We start from the raw sequence: 12,063 nt of genomic DNA on the forward strand, positions 1-12,063 counted from the left end.
TGTGTGTGTGTGTGTGTCGCAAACTCCCAGTTCCTATGGCCATAATGTTTCATTTTAGTTATCTGAACTAAATATTTATCAGTTCCATTCAAAGTTAAACTGTTAAGCGTCAGAGTCAAACTTTGTTTACAATTAATACTAATTGTGATGTGTTTTTATCCTGTACTTTTGAATTCATTGCTCGAAGCATTCGTGTTTTTATTGAACTCTTTCCGTTTTCCTCATCAATATATAGGGCTCACGGCGGTTATGACTGGTCAACAGGGGATGCTTGCTCTTCCAAGGCATCTGACCCCACCTCTGGAATTTCTGGGGGTCCGTGTTTTATGCCTTGTACATGGATTGGTATTGATTGTGGATGTTTTTTTTTTAGATTCATCACTGTTTGTTATCATAACATTTTTTACAAATGTGAAACAAAAATTAATCTTCATATTATCATCTTTCTTGTGCAAATATACAAAAAAAATCTTAATCAGAGTCAAAATTGACTTCCAATGTTAGATAACAATACAGTTAACATGTCCCAAACAGTGGTTTTGAAAACAACTTAAAAGTCAGAGAGTTCTATCCATCTACGATTAAATGTTATATATTCCAATGACAATATATGCATTGGCTTAAATTTTCTCTAGAAAGATCACTGGAATATGCAGAGAGAGTGGTCACAGTTTTTCGATCACGCAAAGTTACAATAAAATATTTTCAATTTTGTTCAAAGGATCTGCAAAAGCGATCCTGCAAATGATGAATCAGAATTAATGTAGACATTAGAATAGCTCTCATTTTCAATCCACACATGGCTTCCTGCCTCAACTTCTACTATCACTGTGTTGGATCCAGTATGGTAGTACCCACTGGCCTCTTCTCCAGACCGTATTTTTCCTTTCAGTGAATCGTTAACTCTTAGACCGGTACTACAATGTGTGCTACCACTATAGTAACACTGCATTGTCCAATGGAACATATAAAGACCGTGAACAGGTGCGATGAAGATTCCATTAGTTGGGTTGTAGTGATTTCCTAGGTTGATATTGACGGTGGGGAATTTCAGTATGAATCCAGTGTTGATTCCACTCACACTGCTACTAGATCGAGCGCAAAATACTATTGGTGTGTTATTGAAGATAGGCAAACCTATTTGATGCAAAGACAAGAATATGTAAATATTTTTAACAAAGGGATAGGAAATATGTTATAAAACACGGTATTTGTACGGCAATGAAATCAAACTGTTTATGAAAAAAAACTCATTTTTGAGCTTTTTTTAGAATTACACTTGTCAAAAAATAGAATCTGATGAAGCCCACAATCATCTAAAATTGACTTCATCTGTTGAAAATCCCATTTTCCTTTCATATCTAAAATAAAAATTTGTATGGGGATTTCATAACTTGTGACAGGTCGTAATCTTTCCATTACGATGTTTTTTTCTCTATTTTTTTTTAAAAATAAAAATAAAAGAACAATAACACCATACATCCTATAATATTTATATAAACCCATTCACTGCAACTTCATTCGTGTAAAAAAATTTTGCATGTAATCGATAAAAAATGAGTTTTTGATTGTTTAAACTGCAGTATTCTGATCGAATTTCAGATATAAAATCATCCGATATGATTCAAAGATAAAACAATAAATCTTCAGGTCAATAGAACTTATATTATCAGTTACAGTTACAATGATATGCAACAAAATTTGATACCATACCTTTCCTTGGTACATTGACAGTTGTTATGTTGACGTTTTCCTTCCCAGTAAGCATTTTTCCAATAGCCCTCTCTAATAAAGACACTCTATTCCGCAGATCGGACAAGGTTTTCTGGTCTGTTATGTTAGTAGTATTCTGACAGTCCACATAACAGAAACAAACAAAAAGAAAAATAGAAACATTGTGGAAGCTCATCGTGTCTTGCTATGAAGATAATAAAAATTAGAAAAAAAAATCTCTTATTAAGCGAAATTATATTTTCTATATATTTATAATATGCGCATACAAGTATATGTTTGGGGGCGTCAACTTCGATTTAAAAAGAAAGCCGATGATTGGAGTATGGTAGTACTATCATTAATGATTGAATACTCAGCTTGAATTAGACGGAAAAAGGAAAATGCTAAACGTATATCGTTACTTTAGAAGATTCCTATCATTTCTTTAGAACATAATAAAGCCTTGAGGAGAAATGAGAATTTTTTTCTAAATTTTAACATAAAAAGATGAGTATCATGCCAATCATTTTTTTTATATAAATTTTTTAGTCAGTGGCTTTGTCATTAATTCTTAAATCATATTTTTAAATCAATTGATCTAATATATAATAGACATAGTGAGACAAGGCTGATATATTTGAATCATACACATTTAATGATAATACAATTTCTTACTGGGATTTTTCTTTGTCAAATTAAAAACAAAATTGTGAAAACATTTGGTATAATTCAGAAGGACTTATTACATTGTAAAATGTAATAACCACGCAAAATTTTAATAACCCATGATAATTATATTTTGTGCGATAACATTTCGTGTCTAAATCAACTCAAGATTTGATAAAACAATATGTAATAACATGAATCATAAAATATTGCATTATTACATTTTGCGTTGAGATTAAGGCAGCTTACAAAGCAGGTAACAAGAAAGTCTTTGTTTGTAAGGTTCATTCTCTTAATTGTATTTTAGAGGAACTTCTTCAAAATCATATTTCAGTGTTAAATATTTTCCATATTCTCAACAATCAAACTGAATTTGATTTACTATACCTATACTGGATTCAAAACTACAAAAAAGAAAAAAAAATCCTTACAAACAAAGATACATAGGGGGTTCCAGTTAATGTTCAACCAAGCCTCCTTCCTTAATTCTCACTAAAATATTAACAGCAGTGAAAGAGAAACTTCAGGAGTATTGTACAACAAAGTATTTGGATTCTTAAAAACTCCAAGAAACTTTCAGAAAATTTAAATCACAAAATTTTACCAAAATCAGATACATAGAAGCATAAAACTTTTCAACACTTTGGAGTTCATATCTCCCAGTTGATTCGATAAACTACAGCATTCTTCACATGCGAACATTTCTAAAACAAGGCAATCAACTGGCCAAACAAGTTGAAGATACAAGGATATCAACTATCTCGTTTAAAATCATTATTGTGCAACTTTTATGGCCGATACAATGACCTTGTCAACAAATACAATCCATCATTGTCCAACGCAGACTGACGTTTTTCATTCTAATTATAAGGCCATTATTTAAACACTGAATTGTCATCGGATTTTTCTTTTTGCCCAAATTGACAATGAGCATACGGCGAATGTCAACAAGGGATGTTTACCCCTTCATGGCATGTTTTCTAGAGGTTCGTGTTTGCATTGCTCCAGATTTGCATTGTTTAAATTGATTTTTAAGCTTGATTATTGTTTTTTTGTCTCCATATTTCATTCATACAACAATACCTCACGATGAATTTGAGTTCAGGTTTTTTGACATCATCGACAGCGTCTTTTTTAATAAAATGGAACTCGGAACTCGTTGCTTACGTTGTCATTGGTCATGTACATCTTTATTTTGTTAAAAACATTCTGATTGTACACAAAAGTACCCAAACGTTTATATTAAAAAGATGTTTTAGTTTCTGATTGACAATATCTATGCAGTTTTTGGAGACCAAGTTTTCAACATCTGTGGAAATTACCATGGCTACTAATTGCGCCCTGTTATTAGAAGAATCATATCGGTATTTGTATGAAGAAGAATTTATTTAAAAAAAAAAACTTCAACATGAAAAGAAAAAGTCTCTGGTGTGACCTTCTATTCAACATTTAAATATCTCTACAACGTTTGATTTGATATTTCTCTTTTCAACTCGAACTAAAAGACCACAGAGTATATTTCTTTTTTTTCTGAGCAAGATAGTACAATCATAATAGGAGGTGATTTCAAGGAATTGAGGAAAAAATCGATAATATTGAATCTTTGCCTAGTTTAGAAATTAATATGATAGAAAAGCGAAAACTAGAGAAAGAATTAGATGCAATGTATGATGAAATTGCTAAAGGAGCTCAACTAAGATCAAAAGCGCAATGGATAAGCGATGGAGAGCGAAATACAAGTTTCTTTCTAGGATTGGAGAAAAACCCATCAATCAAATAATACGATTACTGAATTAAAAAAGAATAATAAAACATTTGCTAGTAATAGTGAAATTTTACAAGAAATGTGCCTTTTCTATGAAAACTTATATACAAGTAAATCTGTTGATGATAACAATATTTCGTCATATTTATGACATTGAATGTCCAAAACTCAAAGATCGCGAGAGAAAGTTTTGCGACACATTTCCAACATTTGATGAGTGTTCAGATGTAGTTCATAATGTAAAGAGCAACAAATCACCCTGTTTATCAGGGGAATTTTATAAATGCTTTTGGAATATAATTGGACCTCTCTTTTACGAAGTATTATTAACTGTATTTGAAAAAGAAGAATTACCATATTCTCAGCGATTGGCACTTAACACTCTTTTATTTAAGAAGGGTGACAAGAATAATCTTAAAAACAACAGACCACTAAGTTTAACAAACACCGATTACAAGATTATAGCCTTTGTTCTCGCAAAAAAATTACAAAGTGTCATAGATAAAATAATTAGTAATGAACAATCGGCATATATCAAAGGTCGTTACATAGGTTTAAATGCAAGATTAATTTTAGACATTTATGAATATTGTATGGAAAATGAAAGAGACGAATTATTACTATTTTTAGATTTTTAAAAGGCTTTCGATTCAGTCGAGTAGAATTTTCTTTTTCAAGTTCTGAAAAAATTTAACTGTGATAATTTTCTTCAATGGATTAAAATTCTGTACCATAAACCAATATTTGGAATTAAAACCAATGGTTGGATTTCTAAAACTTGTAGCATGAATAGAGGTATTAGACAAGGATGCCCTATTTCAGCTCTATTTTGTCTATTTGTGGCAGAAATATTGGCCCTTAAAATTAAGAATAACAATGAAATACAAGGTATTAATTTATCAAACATGAAAAGAGATATTAAAAATATTCAGCATGCAGACGAAGATATATCTTCTTTAAATGTTGCAGTAACGACTGTTAATGAATTTTGTAAACACGCTGGCTCAAAAATTAATTTAAGCAAAACACAATGTATATTACTAGGTAGTCTTAAAGATAAATACACCAATGTAGGAGGCATACAGGTAACTAATGATGCTTTTCGATATTTAGGTATACACATTGACCATAATAAAATTCAATGTTATGAATTGAATTGGTTAAAACTTTTCAAAATATGGAAAAACTCTTTGAATCTTGAAAAAAAAGAAAATTGACTATTTTCGGGAAATCATGTGTCGTTAATTCATTAGCTATGTCACAACTTATTTATATGGGTTCAATATTACCAATGCCCGATCCCGAACATATTCAATTAAAAGCAGCATATTTAACTTCATACGGAATAAACGCGATAGAATTAAAAGAGATACTGTGATCGGAAAACAGGAAGATGGTGGAATAGGTGTGATAGATATTGAATTGAAATTTAAGGCCTTAAAGGCGGCATGGACTAGATTCTTAATAGATAAGAACTGTATACTCAGCGAAATAGTAGAAGGCTATTTAAATCGTCTTAATGTCGATATCAATTATATATTAACTTTATCGGAGACAAAACCCTCAGACTTTAAAATCATTTCAAACCTCCCGATTTTTTTTTTATAAAGAAGTATTCTGTAGTTTTAATGATTGTAAAAGATATGTCGATGACACTAAATTATCTAATGTAAGTTTTGCTCAGCAACCAATATGGAATAATAATATGTTTAAATATGAAAACAAAACAATATGTTTTAAAAATTGGATCCAAAGTGGGATAACGCATGTTAAAGACCTTTTTAACAAAAATGGACAATTTAAAACTCTACAAGAATTGTCCTTTGATCCGAAACAAAAATCGAATTGGATATGTGAATATAAAATATTAAAAACGACAATCTTTAAAAAAAAGGCTTTAAAATTTAATATGACTTGTTGTTCATACATACAGACTATAGGAAATTGTTATTTTAATTTTATCAATCGTGTAAATTGTATTGAAGATAAAAAATGTAAATTTTTCTACGATAATCTACTCTTTAAGATATTTAAAGCTCCAAGTCATCAATTAATGTTTAAAAAATTATTTTCTATTGCTAAAGAGAGCTGGAAGTTTATATATAGAAACAAAGTAAAAGACATTTATGACAAAAGAATATGTGAATTTAATTACAAACTGTTAAATAATACATTATGTTGTAACAGTTTTCTTTTTAAGGAGGCTGGGGGATCAACAAATTAACCATCAGATATAACTTAATTTTTTAGATATGATATCTTAAGCTGTCAACTATCATTTGGCGAAGAAAAAATTCATACATTTTTGTTTTAAAATTTGTTCATTTTTGTATATCTTTATATGGAGCTCTTCTTCTAAAGAAGATCAATATAGTCGGAAAATGGCCACAACCCCCCAGCCCTCTTAAATGCAAATACAGAACATCTGCTTTTTGTAATATTTGTGATGAAAATGAGGATATAAGACATTTACTTTTTGATTGTGAACATGTTCAAATACTATGGAAAAATCTGAGTTCTGTGTTAAATTTTGATGTACAGTGGAAACATGTCATCTTAGGATTTTATTCTGAACAGAATTCCAAAATACAATTTTTAAATACCTTCGTGTCTTTCCTAGCATGAAATATATGGAGATAACGAACAGTATTCAAGCTCAAAAGTCCATAATCAATACAAAATAGGAGCAAAGCAAATACGGACCTCCAAACATCAGAGGTGGGATCAGGTGCCATGGAGGAGTGAGCATCCCCTGCCGACCGGTCACACCCGCCGTGTGCTCCTTGTCATGATCGGGAAATAACGGAAAAATCCGTCGACAATTCAGTGTGTAAATAATGGCCTAACAATTAGTGTGAAAAACGTCAGTCAGCATTTGACTTAATAATAGATTGTATTTGCTGACTAGGTCATTGTATCGACCATAGAACTTACGAAATGACGACTTTAAATGAGACTGTTGATATTCTTATTTCATCAACTTGTTTGTCAATAGCCATTTTTATTGAAAAAGCAGCTGTCATCGATGTCAGAAAGTCTGGACTTTATTTTATCGTGGAGAATAGCTGTATATAAAGTTGAAAAGTCGTAAATTTTTATGCTGTTGCTTTTGTCCCTTTTTTTTTTTTTTTTTTTTTTGGTTTCAAATGTTCTAAAAGTTCCTTGGAATTTTTAAGTATCCACATCTGATTTACACCACTTCTCTGATATATTGTTACACAGTACTCCTGAAGATTCTCCTTCATTGCTGATAATATTTCAATGAGGAGTAAAGAAAGAGGCTTGGTAGAACATTTACTGGAATCCGCTATGTATCTTTGTTTGTAAGGATTTTTATGAAGTTTCGGAATCCAGTATAGGTATGGTAATTCAAATTCATTTCAATTGTTGGGTTTCTAAAAAACTATTCAAAACGATTAGAAATTAGAAAAGGAGCTATGGGTGCAAATTGGATTGCCACATGTAGAATGAAATCCCAGTTCTTCTAAAATACAATTAAAATAATGAGCCTTACAAACAGACGTTTTTACCTGCTTTGTCAGGGACAAGTATATACTGATCAAGTAGTCTATCTAATTCTTTTTCCACTTCTGAATTACTGAACACAGAAGGATATATGTTTTTCATCTTGCCCCTCAATCGCTTAATGCAAGATAACAGGTTGGCTAATAAAGGAGCCAATCGGGATTCCAATTTTTTTGTGAGAAAACCTGGTCTTCAAAGACTTCACAAATTGTTTTAATTTTAATTTTTATAACCTCTTCAGAGTACTTATGTGCAGAATCAGAGTGACTTTTAACAAAGTAATTTTGTAGATGACCAATAACAAGATACGAAAATTTTCGACTTTCATTTTTATTGAAGAGGCAATTGTCTATAATATTAAAAAAACCTAGGTTTTAATTTATCGTTAGAAATTGTTGTATAATGTGTAGAAAATTCATACGTCTTGATGTTACTGACTTTTGAAAAATTTTATTTGTTTTTATGATTAATTATTTCTTTTATTATTTGTTTAGTTTGTTAATATATTGAATTCATTTTCAGAAAAGGGAATTTTTGTGGCTATATCTTGATATGAAAAATGATAAAACCTTAATATCCATTTAAAGTTGAAATCATCAGAAAGAAATTTGAGCAAAGGAAACAACAGCAATTCATAACAAGGAGGTGTTCAGGATGTACTCAAAATAAAAAGTATACATCACTTCTACTAAAATATTGCTTCCGTAAAAATTTCTGAAAAAAAAACTTCTTAAAAATCTACTGTTTTAATAGGCAATTAAAGGAAATTCAAAACATATTAATATTCTATTAGGACAAGTAACATTTTGTAATGTTAACTGTAAATCATATATTTTAAAATAAAAATATGACAATGATACCGCACTGAGAAACAACATTAAAGCACTACATGGTGCATGTTCAACTGTTCAAATGAATATGTTTCTAAATGAAATATGTGGAGACAACAAACAGTATTCGAGCTCAAAAGTCCATTAAACATTACAAAATAGGAGCAGAGCAACACGGACCTCTAAGACATCAGAGGTGGGATCAGGTATCATGGAGGAGTGAGCATCCCCTGCTGACAAGTCACATCCGCCCTGTGCTTCTTGTCATGATCGGGAAATGATGGAAATCCTGACGACAATTCAGTGTGTAAATAATGGCCTTACATTTAGTATAATTAAAGTCAGTCAGTATTTGACTCAATGATAAATTGTATTTGCTGACAAGGTCATTGTATCGACCATAGAACTTACAAAATGATGACTTTAAACGAGACTGCTGATGTCCTCGTTTCATCAACTTGTTTGTCAGTAATTTACCTCGTTTTAGAAATTGTTCATACGTATAGCATGCTCTTGCATATCGAATCAACTGAGAGATACATGTATAAACCCCGTATGCAGGTGATAAGGATAACTTTCTGCATAGGTAAGGGAAGTTGACGATTGAAAAGTTAAAGTCATCACGTTTATCATATAGCTTTGTTGTTAGATTACCATTAACGTATTTCTCTAATAAAATATCCAAATATGAAACAGATATGTCAGACTCTGTAGTATCTTTTATCTAAAGCTCACCGGGATATATCTTGTCGACATTAGAATGGAAATAACCATTGTTAATTGACAGTACGTCGTCGATATATCTAAATGTCGAGTTGAAGGCCACAGCAAGTGTTTTCTTCTTTTCACGTATAAGATTTTGAAAACATTCTGCTTTTTATGAATACAAAAATAGGTCTGCTAATAACGGGGAGCAATAGATACCCATGGGAATTCCAATAGATTGTTGAAGACTGGTCTCCAAAAACCACATAGATATTGTCAGAAACCCGTGCATCTTTATAATGTCAACTTTAGAGTACTTGTGTGTACAGTCAGAGTGTTTTTCAGCAAAGTTACTTTGCAAATGACCAATGACAAGGTAAGTCAATTTGCGAGTTCCATTTTTATTGAAAAAGTAGCTGTCAACGATGCCAGGAAGTCTAGACTACGAAAACAGAAATATTTTGTCCACATTTACAATTTTTTTTATAATATATCTGAAGTTAGGTTTTCTGCCACTACAGTTAAGAAAAAAATATGCTTTACATTATTAAATATTTAAAGAAGAATAAACTTCAAAATTGCCTTAAGAATATATCTAAATCATTTTTTAATGATAACAGTTTTTTTTTAAATCTCCAATTATTGAATTATTTTCCATTTTGCATGTGCCAGATTTTGCATTGAAATCAGTTATCGCCAGGACATACGTAGCACTCATATGTAAATATAATGGTTAGTCTCCTGAAGAAAATGATAGGCGAATTTATATTATATAACCTCGTCCTTAACTAACTAAGATTTTAAACTGTATACATGTTTTGTGACATGCGGAAGCTTGGCAATCTCAAACTCTGGCGCTATTTTACTCTCTCCTCGTAATGGACTTGTTACCATTAATGTGTACGTGATAAGAAATTTTGTTACACAGATTTAAAAAATCTCGTTTAAAATCGTCTTTTCTCATTTTTATTATCGTTTTTCTTGTTTTTAAATACAATTTATCTTTTGATCGTATTTTGTCCAAAATGTTAAGTACCATTTGTTAGGCCCCTGTTTATATGCTATATTTCACTACAGAGTACTCCACCTACTTGATCAACACAAACGGGTCACAGCGGGTGTGACCGGTTGACAGGGGATACTTACTCCTCCTAGACACCTGATCCTAGCTCTGGTGTTTCCAGAGTCTGTGTTTTTGCCATAATCACGATTTGTCTTCTTTACTGGATTTATGACATCGATCAATGTTCGTAAAAATACAGTCGGAAGTGTATACTCTTAAAATTGTGATGTGCAAATACTTTTCTCGTAAATTGCTTTAATTTTTAAAATTAGAAAAGTGGTAGACTATTAACCACTTCCTATTCTACAAGAACATAGAATAGCCAAATTTTATGACGAAAATAAACAGTTTTACATTATTTACCTGTATGTATTTCATGCCTAGATTTTAATAAATTGATTGTGATCTAGATCTGTAAAACAGCAGAATTCATATTCATATCGACACCAGAATACAGGCTTGGATACAAATGGATTTTGTAGTACAAAAATAGGTAATACAAAATAGGTCGGGTGATGCAATTTATTTCATATAAGAAGTTTTTACTTCCTAATAATAGTCAGTTGTGATTTTGCCTTGGATACATACAGACGTCTTCGACACCTGTCTCCTCCATGGTTCACAGCTTAGGTGGGTTGTAACTTACGTTACCCCTCACCATAACAACTCGTTTGATTAACTGTTATGATTGTTGAATATCTGTCGCACTTCACAACAGATCTATGATTATGGATATTGCAAATAATAGGCTTTTTGAACCGTCACGTTTTACGGAAGATAATACTGCTCAAACAACCCGTTTGTTCCTGTAACTTCAATTTGCAAACAAAGCATTCGACGCAGTTTTTATCAGTAATATTCTTAATCACAAAAGGTCCAGTCTTGTATTCCACATATTTCAAGTTGAAGTCCACACATTGTATTTTTATAAACATACATCAACTTTGCTTCCAAACTTTTTAATTACAAAAACACTCTACAATGCCTAGATATAGAACATCTGATATATAATCCTCCCATGTGTTCATGTTTCTTTACTCTACAACCATAGTCCTGCTGGTGATGTAAACATAGTTAATAATGAGGACCTTAAATCCCTCATTTAAAAAGGGCCAACATTTAGGGATCCCAGTTCTTTCAACTGGCGTCATAATCTTATAAATATTATGAATTCTGTGGAAGATTACGCCAGGCGATGGACAAATTACGAAAAAGAAGACCTTGACACTTTGTAAAAATGGATTAAGAGCATCGGATGGATGTTGAAATCTCGCATTAAGCGAATGAGGTGCTGTATGAAAACGTCAGAAGTGAAAAAGGAATGTACTGGTCCCAGCTGAAAAAGTTGAATTGGTAACAACATAGTTTTTGTTTGCAAGGCTCATTATTTGAATTGTATTTTAAAGGAACTAGGATTTATTTCTGCTGGTGGAAATTCAACTTATATTCATAGGTCCCTTTCTAAGGAGGACATTCTTCAAAATCATATGTACGTTTTAGATATTTTGAATAATCCCAACAATCAAAATGAATTTGAATTACCATACCTTTACTGGATTCCTAAACTTCATAAAAATCCTTACAAACAAAGATACATAGCGGGTTCCAGTAAATGTTCTACCGAGCCTCTTTCTTTACCCCTAATTAAAATATTTACTGTAATGAAGGCGAAACTTCAGGAGTACTGTACAACAGTATATTCGAGAAGTGGTGTAAATCAGAAATGGATACTTAAAAATTCCAAGGAACTTTTAGAAAATTTGAAATCGAAAAATTTTACTTAAATCAACAACATC

The 12,063-nt window shown here is 31.4% G+C and overlaps 1 protein-coding gene across 1 annotated transcript; it reads right to left on the bottom strand.

Annotated features, from left to right (window-relative positions):
- Window positions 1-431: 431 nt before the first annotated feature.
- LOC133196751 (complement C1q-like protein 2) lies at window positions 432-1,927 on the bottom strand. Its single transcript, XM_061332612.1, has 2 exons — window positions 1,714-1,927; window positions 432-1,137 (listed from the first exon to the last, which is right to left on the bottom strand). The coding sequence occupies exons 1-2, from the start codon at window positions 1,907-1,909 to the stop codon at window positions 716-718; spliced, it is 618 nt and encodes a 205-aa protein (XP_061188596.1). The 5' UTR covers window positions 1,910-1,927; the 3' UTR covers window positions 432-715.
- Window positions 1,928-12,063: the final 10,136 nt, after the last annotated feature.

The sequence above is a fragment of the Saccostrea echinata genome, unplaced genomic scaffold (genome assembly GCF_033153115.1).
Source record: "Saccostrea echinata isolate AGI-Se365-2 ecotype Australia unplaced genomic scaffold, CSIRO_AGI_Sech_v1 ptg000030l, whole genome shotgun sequence".
In the NCBI taxonomy this organism is placed as follows: Eukaryota; Metazoa; Mollusca; class Bivalvia; order Ostreida; family Ostreidae; genus Saccostrea; species Saccostrea echinata.

Bases quoted from the DNA above. Each gene is read 5' to 3' on its own strand.
- LOC133196751 (XM_061332612.1), bottom strand. From the start codon at position 1,909: ATGAGCTTCCACAATGTTTCTATTTTTCTTTTTGTTTGTTTCTGTTAT. The intron at 1,138-1,713 runs GTATGGTATCAA...TGCATCAAATAG, and splicing joins TGTCAATGTACCAAGGAAAG to GTTTGCCTATCTTCAATAAC.